This window comes from Equus asinus, chromosome 3, assembly GCF_041296235.1.
Source record: "Equus asinus isolate D_3611 breed Donkey chromosome 3, EquAss-T2T_v2, whole genome shotgun sequence".
Taxonomy (NCBI): Eukaryota; Metazoa; Chordata; class Mammalia; order Perissodactyla; family Equidae; genus Equus; species Equus asinus.
In genome coordinates this window covers 86,292,741-86,308,678 of record NC_091792.1, presented here as the reverse complement: position 1 = coordinate 86,308,678, position 15,938 = coordinate 86,292,741, and the positions used below count along the sequence as shown (strand labels likewise).

Genomic DNA, 15,938 nt, shown 5'->3' with positions numbered 1-15,938 from the left:
GAGAAAAGCAGGCCAAAAGGCTGCAAGCCCAGCTCTCCAGACATATCTGGGAGGGAGAAAGTCTTCATACCTTTCTCTGGTGAGAAATGAAAACTCACTTAAGTAACAGACAGAGCAGAAAGTTTGGCTGCTACAGAGGCACTATTAATCAGAGCTCTTCCAACCCTAAAAGGAATAAATATTAGCAAACGACAGAATGAGAATAGATGTTGATGTCTCTTCCGTATTAAATAAGATAGTTTAAGATTTTGTGAAGTCTGCTATTTTTAGAGGTTGGCCAAACAAGGGACTAGGTAATCAGTGTGTGTAACACATGGGAAACCGCCCAAGTGCATTTGTTTGGAAACTTGGAAATCTGGCAATAGAAGGTATTTCATGAGTTATATGAACTTTGTTCTCAAGTGGCAATCATTGTTCCAGTCAACAGAGTTCTCATTCCCTTTTCTTACTTGTCCTTATTAGATATTAATATTTAGACATTGATAATTTTAACTATATATTTTTTTAGAATATTGATAATTCTTTATATTATAAAGGACATTTTTAAAGATATTTTTGGAGTCCTAGTCATTTCTTTCAGGTTGATGATATGCCTTTTCTTACTAAGACAGTAATAACCTGTTTAACCTGAATTGTGATACAGTCTCTAGAAGGTAAAAATATGATCTCAGAAATATAGTTGTGCCTCCATATCTGTGGGGGATTGGATCCAGGAACCCTCTCGGCACCAAAGTCTGCAGATGCTCACATGCCATGTATAAAATGGCTTACTACAGTGAACACAGTCAGCCCTCCATTTCTGTGGGTCTCCATATACGTACACAGAGGTCTGACTGTATGTTTCAGCGAGTTCTGTATTTGAAAACAGTAAATTTCATTCATGCATTTATTCAACAAACACTTATTTGTTGTTTACTTTGTGGTAAGCACTTTGTTACACTTCATTTATAGCAGGAAACATAGTGGTCCGTAATCTCAGGGAACTTCTAATCTAGTGAGGGAGTCCAGATTTAAACAAATAATCACACAAATTGTACAATTACAATAGTAACAAATTCTGTGAAGAAAAAGTACAGAGTCCTGTGAAAGCATATGATGTGGGCAACCTAAGGTGATTTAGGGAATCTGAGAGGCGTCCCTGAGGAGGCGGCATTTAAACTGAGGCCAGAAGGACACTTAGGAATTAGTCCAGTGAAGGTGTGAGAGAGGAAGTGGGTATAGAAAACGAGAAATAGATGACTCTGCAGAGGCCTTGTGGTGGGAAGAAGCTTGGCCTGTTTCAAAGAGAGATGGACGACCAGTTGGACTGGGGCAAGCCTGAGGAGAGGAAGAGCTCCCTAAGATAAGGCTGGGAGTAGGCAGCCGAGGATGACAGTAGTCCTTAGAGCAGTGCTGGGACGTCCAGGCACAGCTGGGATCCCGTTGATGTTGTTCACTTTGCTCTGGTAGCTGTGTGGAGATGGTATTGTCTGGGACAGGGAGCAGCAAACCTGTTCTGTGAAGAGCCAGATAGGAAATGTATGAGGCTTTCTGAGCCATATGGTCTGTGGCAACTGCTCACCTCTGCGTGTGGTGTGAAAGTACCGTAGACGTATGCAAATGAATGAACCTGGCTGGGTTCCATAAAAGTTTATTTACGGATGCTGAAATTTGAATTTCATATAATTTTCATGTGTCATGAAATATTACTATTCTTTTCATTTTTTAAAAGACATTTAAAAATATGAAAACCACTCTTCATTCACAGACCATTCACAGACAGGTGGTGGGAGCACTGTGGCTTCAGAGCCACGGTTTGCTGACCCCTGTTGGAGGACGTACATTGCTTGTTCTTTCCACTGTGTCTGCTTTGCCCCTGAAGTGCTATTTTAGTTCTACCATGACGTTTTTCTTAAGTTGTCTGCATTTCTTTTCAACACTCTGGTAAAGGTATGACCGATACTAAATGAAAAATGGGAAGATAACATCTCCTTTTCTGTTTCTTTATCCTAGCCTTACGTTTTGCACTTGAAAATCAGTATAACATGACTGTCCCATTCTATTTTTTATCCATAGGCCCTTTTTTAAAAAAAATAGTGGGTAATTTTTTATTTTTCCTTTTAATTTTTTTCCCAAAGTGTTATTCTCGGTGCTTTCTTCTTTCAAACCTCACACTGAGTTTTTCATCTTTTCTTTACCTGGTAGTAGTTCTAAAATTGAATTCTGGCATTAAAAAGAAAAAAGGGTACAGACATCAGAAAAACGAAGTAAAAAATACTCAAAGCATGCAAACGTTTGTTGTGTGACTAGATGGAAGACGTTGTTTACATCAAGATAAACAACATCCATGTAATTTCGGATATGCAAACAGCGTTCTGAGCTGAAAGGAAATGCCTAGTTCCTTTCTTGTTGTGCGCCATTCAGGCAGCTGCCCCACAAGGAGCTGGAAAGCAGGATGTGGTGGAAGTAATACGGACAGACCTGCCTCAAATTGCGCTGACCCTTACTAGGTATATGATATTGGGCAACTTAATTTCTTGAAGCCTAAGTTTTTCTGAAGCATGCAAAATATGTAGTATATGGAAATTTCCACCCACCTTTCTTCCCCTGTAAGCATAATCTTTTCCCACGTGGAAGCAGCCATGTTAAAAAATTGGGGGGAAAACAGCCTGTATTTGGTGGTGTTGAGGGTGTCGGTTTTGGTTTTAACCTAATGCAGATAGGAAGTTAAAAAGAACCTAGCAGTATTCCCAAAATGAAACCAATGTACACTGAAAAGGTAGTGAAGATGATAAATTTCGGTACTTTTCATTAATCCTTCCTTTGCCTTGTTTATTTTACTTCTGAAAACCTAGGTTTGACAGTTCTCTCGAAGACCTCCCTCAGAGTGGACCTCACCCACCTGCAGCTTCTCAGGTTTTACATATTGGTGGCCAAGTAGCCACACTTTCTAAAGTAACTACGTATTCTAGGTAGAGTTTTTCAAACTTCTTGGGGTGTCTAAATTTTAATGCTGGTGGTGAAATTAAACACTAAAACTGACTAAAAAGGAAAAAGTGATCATAGATTACAGAACTGACATGATTAACATATAGGCAAGAGAGCTTGGCACTCAGCCCTGGCACACTGCTTTTACACCACGTCTATATTTTACATTTTTTGGTTTAGATTCTAAGTTCTAATGTAGAGTCAAGAAATCTGTGCATTTTATTTATTCACTGTGATTTGGAAAGTCAGCTTTCTTGAGTTTGTCCTAATCTCCTTTCCTGAATTAGAGCGTTCACCTCTAAAAGAGGAGCGATAGAGGTCATAGGTTCCAGGTGCCTAGACATATTCTAAAGATATTTAGGTTAATTCTTCTTAGAAGATTTTGCTGGACTCTGCTGGTACTAAGTCCTTTTATATTATTGTTTGTGATACAATATGATGAAAGAAACTCATTACAGTTTCCTTTTCTTCTTACAGGAGAAGGATGATTTAGCTGATTTATTTTTTTAGTTGATTTTTTATAGACTTAAGTTTTTTGTTATATTCACCATTACTTCCCCCAAATAGTAGCCGTTGCCACAAAGATGCAGAGTAATTGAGAAACTCAGAGTTGAATCACTTGCTAAACTTAGTTCTTCCCCTTTGCGTGACGCTCACATTACCCTCTCCTGCCACTGATAGCATCTTTGTTTTTTCTCTTTCCAGCCCCCATTCTTTCTTTTCTAGCCATTCCCAACAGTTTTTAAAACATAGTCTACAATTCAATTAAATTATAGACTCACAAAAAAGTTATACTTAATTCTGTATAATTTTTTAAAAATCGCTTGCCACTGTGTTTATTTTGCCTTCTGATGGTTTGTACAGTTGTAGGCAGTGGAACTAGGAATAATGGATTATTAGATTCTTCTGACAGGGAGAAGAAACCTCTGTGAACCCCCACGGTCTTAGATGTCTGAGCGCTCATTAACTTGGGTTGAGTTTGGCACATCATTACTTTATGTTGGAGGTGGCCACTGTTACGAATTTTGAAAAAGTGATCATAGTATAGTGAGTTATTCATTAATAACTTGCACCTATAAATGAAGAAGACTACAGGTTTCACACTATGTATTTTAGACTTTCTTTTTACTTTACTTAATAAAAAAGAAATTTTCAGTTCAAATTTGATAACCAATTTGGAAATCATTAAAGTCCTAATGATGGAGTGTTACTTCCTCTCCAGGTGTTTGACCTTTTCTAAAAGACCAAGGGAAAATTATTATTATTTTAAGTAATGAGTTCTGAAGATAAAATTTTGTACCAGCATTTTTTAATCTTTACAGAACTTACTGAAAATAGAAATATAGAGCATCAGCAGAGGTGATGTTTTAGTCACATTCACTGTAACTACTGTTTATTTTACAAAGGTGCTTGCCCCTGCCCCAATAGCTTTACTCTCAATATTTTAAACAGTAATTTCTGTTCATATTAAGCTGTATTGCCGCTGCTTACTAGGCAGCCGGTTGTACCCACTTCTCCTGAAAACACTAGTCTCATGAAAATGTCAGGCCCTGGGTGTGGATCACCCCTAAGGTAAAACACTTTCTCTAGAGACTTTTTTGAAAAATCGACATAACTTTCCTTCTTTCTCTGCTTATAGAAATTCAAACTTCATGTTTAGATTTATTTTCTACTTAGTTGTTGACAAATCAATCTTCAGATGTGTTTGATTTAATTTTAAATAGGATTGGAGACATGAACTTAAATACATTCATAAGTGTTTGTGTCTCAAAAATCAGTTTTATGGAGGATTATATGTCAAATTTTAATTTCTCAGAAATAAGCAACAGTGAATAAATGACTGAACTCCTCTCACACTTCTGACATGTCCCCCTTTTAGAATGTCGGAATATTAATGCGGGATGGTTGCTATCTTATCCTCATTATGCTGCCTTTTCTCACTTTCCTTTTTGTTCCTCCTCTGTCCTTCTTTCCCTACCTGTCAATTTAAGCAGTTCCCTGAGAAATGTGGCGGCAGGTTCTGTGGAAGGTTTTCGAGACTTTTCTGCCTTCTCTTCTCCTGCTAGATATAGCGCTGCGGTTCTGAGCGGTGCAGCCGCTACCGTGTCTGCTGCTCTTGCTGCGAAAACCAGGTAGAACTCACGTGCAGTGCCTGTCTGGTGTGACCCCAGCGCTTGCCACTGTCCCGCAGTCACCTCAGAGAAAACATGCCTGTTTGAAACACTCACAGCTCTATTATGAGATCTTAATCGTACTGGGGACGTTTTCTCTAGGTTGTGGATCTGTACATCCCACCATGTGTATTACTGATTTTTCTTTAAATTCTCCTTTTATCTCTTTCCGTTACTACCATTTATATATAACACTTCTCAGTTGTGTGGATTGTTGCATGTTGTGTGCCTGTTGACTTTTGGGTTTTTATAATTTTTGGTTTTTATGTCTGGAACAGAATCAAGCATAAATAGGTATTTTAAGTTTCTATTGGTTTTATCTTTTCCCACAAACTGATTACATTTGAGGGTGATCTAAAGCCTAACTATTCTCTGCAATACCCCTTCCTCCCAAAAAGGAACAAAACCTTTTTACTTTTGTGGAGTTTAGTTTTTACGTAATTTCTGGTAGTCTTTACTGTTTTAAATGCTTTCTAGAAGATGGCCTTGATCAGTCTTGGTGAAAAATTAATCAAGTCTATGCTAATGAGTAAAATAATGTGATAGACTCTTAGCCCTTCTTTCTTCTGCTTTGTTCTGTCTGTCTGTCTCTCTCTCTTTCTCTGTCTCTGGAATGCTTCCAATCATAGACTGTGAAAACTTCTTTCTGCTATTAGTAGTGTGATTTTTCCACTTAAAACTCTTTCTAAATGCTCACCAGGCTCTCCAGTCCTGAAAAATATCACTCCCTCCTGGATGCACTTTGCATCGGCCCTGTGTCCAAGCCTCTAGCTTTTTCTTATCTCCAGGCCTCGAGGAAGTCAACTGGCTCTATCCATGTTAGGAGAACAAGGTACTGTGGGAGGGGATGTCACAAGTGGTGGTTTGCTGTCAGAGACGCTGCTTTCTGTAACACTTAACCACCACATTAACAGGCCAGATGAGAAAATCCTAGAGCTGATTTGTGTCCAGTTTTAAATTAACTGTAATTTCAATGCAATGCAAATGCACAAGCACGTTATTTTGTATGATTATTAACTCGCTTTTTAACCCTTTGTGACATCTTTTATTAGCACACTTGATGTTTGGTGTGAAGTTATGAGTGAACCCTGTCTTTTATTGCATGGATGTAGCTGTACTAGAATAGTCACATGTTCAGTAAGATATACCTTTATACCTTTTGAAAAAATGAAGAAGAGTAAAATAATTGTGGCTGCTATCTTACAGTTTTTAAATATGAAGATTTTACTTGGGCAAACAACTTAATTTTCACTGTTTCTGGGAGATACTGAAACATAAATTGTTTTTTCTCCTAAATTTAACAATTATGCCAAAAATTATAGACATAATTAGAAAACTAAAATATCCAAAGTGTTTACTAAAGGTATAACCTGAATGAAATAACGGTATAGCATCATTTCTGACAGAACATAAAATTAATGGCAGAGGACAACCATGACTACAGTGAGTAAAAGCCTAGCATGACACAGGCTGCCAGTGATCACATGTTTGTATCCTATCCACTGTTACCGAGGTTTTCAATACAGTTCATTATAATGGTGGGTAACTTCTAAGGGAGGTATTTAAACAGGAAGAGAGATCATCGTACATTTTTCTCTAAGAAAAAAATACCTGAAATTATATTGTATTTGTGGGGTTGTGATTGTTTTGTTTTGTTTTTTTGAGGAAGATTAGCCCTGAGCTAACTACTGCCAATCCTCCTCTTTTTGCTGAGGAAGACTGTCCCTGTGCTAACATCCATGCCCATCTTCCTCTGCTTTGTATGTGGATGCCTACCACAGCATGGCTTTTGCCATGTCTGCACCTGGGATCCGAACCAGTGATCCCCAGCCTACTGAGAAGCAGAACGTGCGAACTTAACCAGTGTGCCACCAGGCTGGCCCCAGTGATTGTTAAATGAACAGAAATCTGTCCTTGTCAGGGCTAAGTCTGCACAGAGACAGGTTACTGACCACGCTTGGAATTAAAGTTCCCTTTGAGAACCTAATGGAATCCTCTACATCCTCTCCCCAGAAAAGCACCTATTGCATTTTTTTTTAACTAAATGGCCAATGGTGTATTTTGATTGACATCAAATGGAAATGGGACAGGGAAAAATACTGGTTCTGTGAAAAAACCCCTTTCTCCATTCGTGGCATGCTCATTCAGCTCTTATCTTTTATTCTAGTAAATTATTTTGCTCTCACTATTTAAGAGAAAAAGAACAACATAAAAACCCTTGCGTATCTTATTTGATTGGGGAATTTTAATGTTTTTCATTTATCATTGTAAAACCAAGGGTAATTTTATAACTTTTTTGTACATAGCTATTTCACGTAGGGCAATCTGTCTTTAGGAAGGGATAGATTACTCTAAAAGAAATGAATCCGAGATAGTTTTCCCTTCAATTCAGGCATGTTGTTGTTTAAATAAACCCTTGTTTAAACAAAAAAAAAGGGTGAGCTTGCAGTTATGGACTAACTGAAGCTATCCATGGACCCACTCCTAGAGCAAGTGTTCGTAGTCATTATCAGTACTCTTTATTTATAGCAATAGGCACACACTAAACACATTTTGATATGTGGGAAAGGGAAATGGTCTTGACAAGGTAAGCCAGTGGCGTTCTGGAAGGCGGGAACGCAGGGTTTCCTGAGGAGACCTTGCTGACTCAATGAGAAGGGTTCCAGAAAGAGCTGTCGGGATGGTGTCAGAGATATTATATCTGATCTTTTGCCTTTATGTGATGATAATCTCTAAAGTTATAATAAAGTGTAGTATAACAACAAACTTGTTTGTTTCTATTGTAGTATATTTAGCATTTTGAATTTTGGTACAAAAAGTCTAAGTTAAAGAATTTTGCTTAGGAAGATACAAAAAATTTTCTTATAAACACAGAATCCTGGAAGGAAGGAGACTCATGACTCCTCTATATGTCTAGGTCCTTTTTAGAATTCTGACAGAAGAATTCTATTAAAATAAAAAGATGCTTACAATTATACCTTTTGAGAAATATCCCTTCCCTACTACGTCAGAGTCTGTGTATTAGTATATCAATCTTTTGTAAGCCTTTAGCTAAAAACTGTTTCGTTTAAACTTTGATAATTAAACCTACAATGTACAGTTGGCTTTTAAAAAATTTAAACAGGTAATTAGGATAAAACTTCTAACAAAAGTTTTTCCTTTGAAAGTAGGTTTAAAATTTCCAACTGCTCCTAATCTGCAGCTGAAGTTTACTTGTTGAAATAGTTAAACAAATGTGGGAAAGGAATGTAAACTCAAGATAAATCAGGTTACTGACACTGAAAGTTAACTTTTCTTCCTTTTTCTCTTTTCCTCATTAGTTCAGTTTTGAAAAGAAACCTTTGATACTTTAGTATATTTTTCTCCATTTTCAGTTTTTGAAATTTGAAACAAAAACTTTGGTATTCTTGAGATGAAAGTCGTAGTAACTTAAAATTTCACTTCAGTTGCTTATCCATGTGGCAGACTGATGACAGTGACTATATTTGATTCTTAGCTTCTGTGGTATTAGCCAAGTGCATTTATGGATTTACTCTGGTTTCCTCATTAAAATCTTGTAGAAAGCATTTTAATTTTGTTTAGAATTTAGGTATACCTTAAACAAATTAAATTTAGAAAAAATATATATGCGTCATATTTCAGAAATAAGATACCAATCTCATTTAAGTAATCATGCCATACTATACTATATTAATGTTAGTCATTAATTTAAAATATTTTGCTCTTCGTGATTATTAATAATATTTTATTCCAAAATATAAAATAATGTGTCCAATGACTTTAATTCTTAATCTTTAGTATATGATACCTAATGTTTCTGTATTTTCTTTAAATAGTAGCTAATAACTATAAATTAGAAAAAAAGTCAATAGATTTTTAGAGACCTAGACATCGTATATTCGGATATGTGATTGTCTAGATAAAACCTAGTGGTGTTCTATTACTACGTTAAATGTTTTAAGTAAATAGAGATCAGTTTCCCTGGAGAATATTGAACTCCGCTGATCCATACTGAATTTAAATATAAATGGAACAACTTTCTTGCTCATAACTTAGATTTTTACAAGTTCTTTATAGTATACTGCACACCCTTTGTATCTAAAGAGTACTGTTTAAGATTTAAACGTCTTAGGACTTTTGGGAGAGAATGTATACAAGACTGTGCAAAGGATACAATAAAAAATGAAAACATTTTTTGACTTATGAGATACTTATTGCATGGGAATTTTAAGAAATATTGTGTGTTATTTAAAATTGAGTTGAGGAAGCAAGATTGTGTCTGATCCCAAAATTCTGGATCAAAACTATCCACAAGCTACATTTAGAAGCAAAATTATTAGTACAGATTAGAGGTGTTTATTAGTAAATGTACATATCGCTAGATATCTGAGCTAGATGTCACAGGATGTATCATTTCTTGAGCATCAGCTCTGTGCTCAGCACTGTGCTAAGTACTTTACATGTGTCATCTCATTGTATTTTGTATAATCCTAACAATAACCTTGGAACAAAGGTAGTATTTTTATCTCATTTTACAGATGAGGAAACTTACCAAGTTTAAGTAACCTACCCAAGGTCATAGCAAATGCCTCAAACTCAGATAGTTTATAATGTAGAGGTAGAGATGAGATATATAAAGTGGTAGAGTGTGGACGAGATACATAAAGAAGTTACTAGTAATTTTTTTAAATCCTCTCTATTATGAATCGAAACATAACTGTATGCCTCACAGTTAATATGTGCCATGAATTGAAAGAAGGAGTGTCTTTACTTCAAGAAGATTGAATGATTAAATAAAATAATATATGTTAATTGCTTAGCATGGTCCACAGTGCATGATGGATGTTTTTGTTACTGCTACTACTATTAATTATGGATAGGATTTGGACTGGTGCGGAGGGAGAGTGGGGGGCACGCCGTCTATGTAGAGCCTGGAGAGACAGAGGAGAGGGAAGGTCAGAATATCGTTTGTATAGCAGAGTGGGAAGAGATAGGATTGGAAGGTTGGTTGTAACTACATCTTAGAAAGCTTTGGGTGTCATGCTGAAGTGTAACTTGGCCCTCCACCCTCTACGATATCTCCATCCTCTGCTTGAGTACCTTCTGGAGAGAGGCCTCTCACAAAAGGGGTTGTTAGGAAACAGATTTTTTCCTTTGGACGATTTTTCATATTGGGAACTACTTCCTTTCGTTGAACCAAACTGTCTCATGGCAGATTGGATTCGACATTAGCAAACAGAATATAGCCACACTGAGTGGATCCACATGTCACGTGTGTGAGAACTGCTCTTAAACGTCTCCTGAGTTTTCTTCATACGCTGGGTCAGTATTACCAGTTCCCTCAACCCGACTTCACTGGGCTTGGCACTGATTTCCTATCATCCTGTTCACTTTTGTCTAAGTAAGGTTGTCTGGCAACTCTCCTGGAATACCTTTTAATTCTCTCAGGTTATTAAACATTAAATGATGATTTGGGTTTTGTTATTATTTCCAGACTATATTTTTGTTTTGTCTGTAACTTATAATATTGCTTGGTCATAAATTTTTCTTCTTAGAACTGTGACTATATGGATTATTAGTTATTTTTTTCAAATCTACGTGAGTAATTAACCCTAGAATTAAAATAACCTGTATTTCTCTGTTACTTTCAGAAGTCATTTATTTGTAATGTATAAAAATATTGAAAATGTCTTTTATTATTTGAATACATTAATTATCCTTTTCACATGTTAAGCTCGTATTCTGTGCCTTAGACTGTGCTAAGTACTTTGTACGTAATTCTCTTTTTTAAGCCTCATGGAACTCTTATGAGCAAAGTATTAGCCCCATTTAAAGTTTAGGTAATTGAAGCTTAGAGAAGTAAAATAATTTGTCCATCACAAAGCTTTTTATTAAAAGGCACTATGCCATAATGCTTAAACTCTGTCTCATTAATGTTATTTATTGTGTCATCTTTATTGATTCTTGTGTCATCTTTATTGATAATTTTGTTCATCCTTGCCATTAAGTAAGCAATTTTTCACTTTTTATTTATGATAAAAATTATTAAAGTGCTTAAATTTTTCATTTTATAGTAGGTTCACATCAACTAAGTTTTAGTTTTTCATTAAACTGATTAGAAATAATAAAAGAATTTGATAGCTCTATTACACTTGAATTTGAGAGAACAATAATGGGGAGCAATGTTTCAAGAAAGTTAAAATAGCTCCAATATGATTTTTCAAAACTATTTAGTGTCAGAGTTGCCCCAAGGCCACCTCCAGGTTTGCTGATTGACTAGGGGACTTAAAGAATTCAGTATAGTTGTACTCATGGCGAAGATTTATCATAGCGGAAGAATACAAAGCAGAGTCAGCAGGGAGAAAAGGTACCTGGGGTCAGGTCCAGAAGAAAAGAGGCCGAAGTTTCCAGAAGTCCGCTCCCAGTGAAGTCACACAGGATGTGCTTGATTCCTGCGGCAGAGTTACGACAAAATATGCAAAGTGTTGTCTACCAGAGAAGCTCATTGAAACCAAATACTTCAGGCACGGTTTTTACTGGCACTTGTCACACAGGCACCGTGTCTACTTCATACCAAAATTCCAGACTCTCAGAAGACAGCAGGTGTTTAGCATAAACCACGTTGTTTATATAGTTCAGGCACAGTGAGCCTCTCTTATCTTTTTTGGAAAACTCTATGTGCCTATGGGGAGCTGTTTACAAGCCAAGTTCCCAAATGCCAGTCAAAGGCCAACCTTGTACACAGGCCTTCCTGAGCATGGGCAGCCTCGGCCTTCTTTGTTAGGTCTCATCCGAGATGTGGGAGGCACTGGGGAAGTTAGGTGTTCTTGTTCATTTGGGAGTGAAGTGGACTTGAGTGAACTGGACATTTCTCTTGGTAGAAATAATCTCAATCTAGACAGTATAATTAAGCTTATTTATTTTAGTGAAGTTATTAATATAATATCCTATCTTTGTCAAGCTGTTCTTCTGGCTGTCAGTTTCAGCTGTTGAATGAATTGAGTTTCTGTGCATGGAATTATTTAAGTAATCAGTACCTCAATTTCTATTAAAAAGTTAGTAGGATGTATTATTATCGTTATAACAACATTATTATTAATATTATTTTATTATATATTATAATAGTAACAATATTATTAGTGGTATTAGCATTATAATACTTCACTTGAGAGAAACTGCTATGGTATTGTATCATTCCGAAGTGCATATTTTATAATGTGAGCTACCTAAAATTGTTTTTTTGGGAAATGATGATTTATAATTATAAATAACAAATGACTGGGTAATAAAAGCCATATGATCGGGGCCAGCCCCATGGTTGAGTGGTTGGGTTCATGCGCTCCGCTTCGGCAGCCCAGGGTTTCACCAGTTCGAATCCTGGGCGCAGACGTAGCACTGCTTGTCAGGCCATGCTGAGGCGGCATCCCATGTACCACAATTAGAAGGACCCACAAGTAAATGTACAACTGTGTCCCAGGGGGCTTTGAGGAGAAAAAGGGAAAATAAAATCTTTAAAAAAAAAAAAGCCATATGATCTTAGAAATCAAACTAGAACCAGCACAGATAAGGCCTCCTATTAAGCTAATAACTCTGATTGAGAGAGGACAGTGGCAGTCTCGTCTCTCGTTTTCCTGTTGTATGAACACAGAACGCTGGATGTTCTGTTGGGCTGGGGATGTTGTCTCTCGTTTACTGCTGTGTGGCCCGTGCATGGCACAATGTTTGGCGTATAGTAAGTGCTTAAATATTTACTGAATGAATAAGTGACTGAGTGAGAATGTGAGTGAAAAGAGTGACTTGTGAGATGTCAGGGAAACTGAGTTCATAAAATCTTAGAAAAATGTGGAAAGGGGAAAAGAAACACCTGTGCCGTTTCATAGAGGTTATCAGGGATTCTCCAATAATTGATTGTTTTAATCTAGATGACTCTTCTGAAATGTTGCAATCAAGAGGAATAGGAAGAGGAAATTAGCTTATTATTTAAAAGGATTGACTGTATAAGTTTTTCAATAGCCTAATTTCTCATGGTAGACCTTTTGAAGAGAATTTCCAAAATATTGAACAAATGCAGTCTGACTCTTTTCCTTCCTTTTTTCTTTTCTGTTTTAAAGAGGCAGTCCCTCAGTCATGGTTTTAGTGTTTTTCTTTTTTAAAATATCAGTTAATAAATGTTTTTGTTTTCCTTAGAGATTTCATAGATTGAGGAAAGAAGGTGTAATATTACTAAGTCAGATTGCTACCATTTCACCAAAACATTTCCTTATTTTCTTTCCAGCAACACCCAGGAGCCTTCTCAGCAGCTGCCTGTGTCCGTGGCTTCGGCACGGAGCATGCCCGAGAGGCCGGCGAGCCCAGCCTCCGCCAGGGCAGGGGTGGCCAGCCTCACCACCGCTGCCGCCTTCAAGCCTCTGGGATCCAGCAGCGCTGTCAAGTCTCCGGGCTGGCAGCGGCCTCACCAAGCAGGTGCGCCAAAGACATCTCTCGCCTTAACTGTAATTATGAAAATGTGTTCTGGGATATATGATAGAATTCACTGATGAAACCTATTTTCAACCATCTAAGATTTTAAAAGGACTGCAATGAATTGCTATGTGTTTTTCTCTCTGAAGTGTCTCATAAGTCTCTGTGTGTTTCATAGAATTGTCATTTGCTTTTAATCATTATAGAGTTGAGTGTTTCCTTATTTCCTAGATTACTCAGGGAGCACGTGTTAAATTGTAAATTTGGGGTCTTCTTAACAAACAATATTGTTGGAAGGTAGCCTTGGTAATACAGTGTTTTAGTTTTGATGATACATACAAAATAACAGCAGAAGCATTTATTGCCATCAAATAGTTACTGAAGCAAGGATCTTTTACTACTTGTCCTCTGCAGATTTACAAGGCAGATGCAGAAGGAGGACATGTTACTAGACAGAGAACGTTTGAATGATAGGATGGAACAATTTGGGCTCAATCTGGAAACCTGAGTCTTCATTCACTTCTACAGATAAATAGCTTTAAACAAAGTCACTTAACCTCTTTGACCCTCTGCAAAATGAGGGGAGACTGAATGATCTCCTGTTTCTCCCAACATGAAGAAAATTTATGGTAAAGGACTGTAGTGCCTCCCTTAGCAGGAAGATGGGACTGTGTGTAAATGCTGCAAATCCCGCCTTGGCCTTCGTCCCTGCCCACTCTTAACATTCTCCCTGGATGGTCTGTCCTCCCGATTCCTTCTACTGCCTAACCACTGATAATTGACAGTCCTCTCTCTCCTGAACTCCGTATCTGCAAACTTGTTGACCTGCTTGCTGTTTCCAGGTGGCACCTCAAATGCAGCATGTCCAAAAATATCATGACCCCTCTCTGGGAGTGGTCCAGCCACCCCGTCACCGGAGCTAGAATGTAAGCCTGTGACCCGCCTCCACCCCCTCGTCTCACAGTAACTGACACCTCATGATTCCACTTCTTAGTATTTCTCAAATTATTTTCTCCTCTCTGTGGGCAGAGCCATTACCTTGGTTCAGGCCCTTGTCATTGCAAACAACTTCTAACTAATTTGCTGTCTCCTCTCACCACACCAGCCTGTCCTCTGCTCAGCCAGTGGTCTTTCTAAAGCTCTGATCTGCCTACGTTACCCTCCCGCTGCAGATGCTTTCCTGTATCTCCCATTCCTTAATTTACCACTTAAGACCTTTTTCGCTCCAGCCCCTGCTAACCTCTCAGTCTCGTCCCCTGCTTCTCCCAGTTTATAATCTGTGCGGTGGTCTTACGAGACATGCCACCTCACCTAGCTTTGAAAGTTCTGTCTCTGCAGAGAACACACCTTTTTACCTCGTCTCCTGTATAATTCTAGTCTTTCCTCATCAGCTGTGGGATGAGATTGATTGAATACACAAGGGGCTGCTTTTAAAAATATAATAGTTTTAAGAATTGGTCATTATTATTAAAAATGTTTTTACAGTTGCAAGTGTGGATTTTTAGTTAATTTAATGAGGAATCCACCTTTGTTTTGTATTTTCCATAGTGTTTAAATATATTAGATACTAAAAACTTCATTTATTATAAATAAGTTATCTTTAGAAAAAATGCCAATTATTTATATAGTTAAAATTTATTTTCTAGTGTGATTTTGTATAGTTTTGAATTACATTACAAGGTACTAATTTTGCAAAGAAGCTTGAAGTTTTGTGCTGTGGGGGAAGGATAGGGCGCTGCATGCCATCTAGACTATTGTAAAGAAAAGACTAGTTTATTACTTTTGAAAACTTAAAATATTTAGACTAATATCACTAGCTTCTGAAATTTCTGGACTATTAATTAACTTAGCAAGACTTATTCTCATGGGAAAAAATGCTGACAACTCAGCCTCATACATTTTTAGTTGTTTCCATCCACTTAAAGCTTATCTATGATGCTGGAGATTTGCTGTAATTATTTTGTGTGTGCATTAGTATACAGAAAGTAACTTTCAGAACAATTCCTTTGGCGTGGTAATTGAAAGGGAACAGGAGAATGTGTCCTAAAAAAGCAGGGAAAAAACTAAATTTCTGAGATGGAAACTGAAGAGAAAGGCACAAAGTTCTGTGGAGGGCAGAAAGTCTATGTACTGCTTTGGGAAATTCAGAAACTAAGGTCAAAATACCACTGCCTATTAAAAAGATTCCAATCGATGTGGAACTCCTGGAGAATACACTGCAGCAAAACTACCACAAGAGGGCGACAGAATTCTTTCTTCTCTGAGTCTAACTTGTTACAGTCATCAAAGCAGGCAAATAACACAACTATGATCGTGATTCACATGGTTAGTATTTAAAAT

General features: G+C 37.3%; 1 protein-coding gene across 8 annotated transcripts in view; it reads left to right on the top strand.

Moving 5' to 3' along the window:
- The window catches only part of PDLIM5 (PDZ and LIM domain 5), a 196,142-nt gene that overhangs the window by 137,390 nt on the left and 42,814 nt on the right, over positions 1–15,938 (top strand). For 7 of the 8 annotated variants that reach the window (XM_070505354.1, XM_014839400.3, XM_070505353.1 and 4 more), the window contains one exon: positions 13,414–13,601. In XM_070505354.1, coding sequence (XP_070361455.1) covers positions 13,414–13,601 — 188 coding nt within the window. Of the gene's footprint in view, positions 1–2,834; positions 2,952–4,961; positions 5,100–5,838; positions 5,971–13,413; positions 13,602–15,938 lie in introns of all 8 variants that reach the window. The other variant, XM_070505357.1, reaches the window with a different exon arrangement.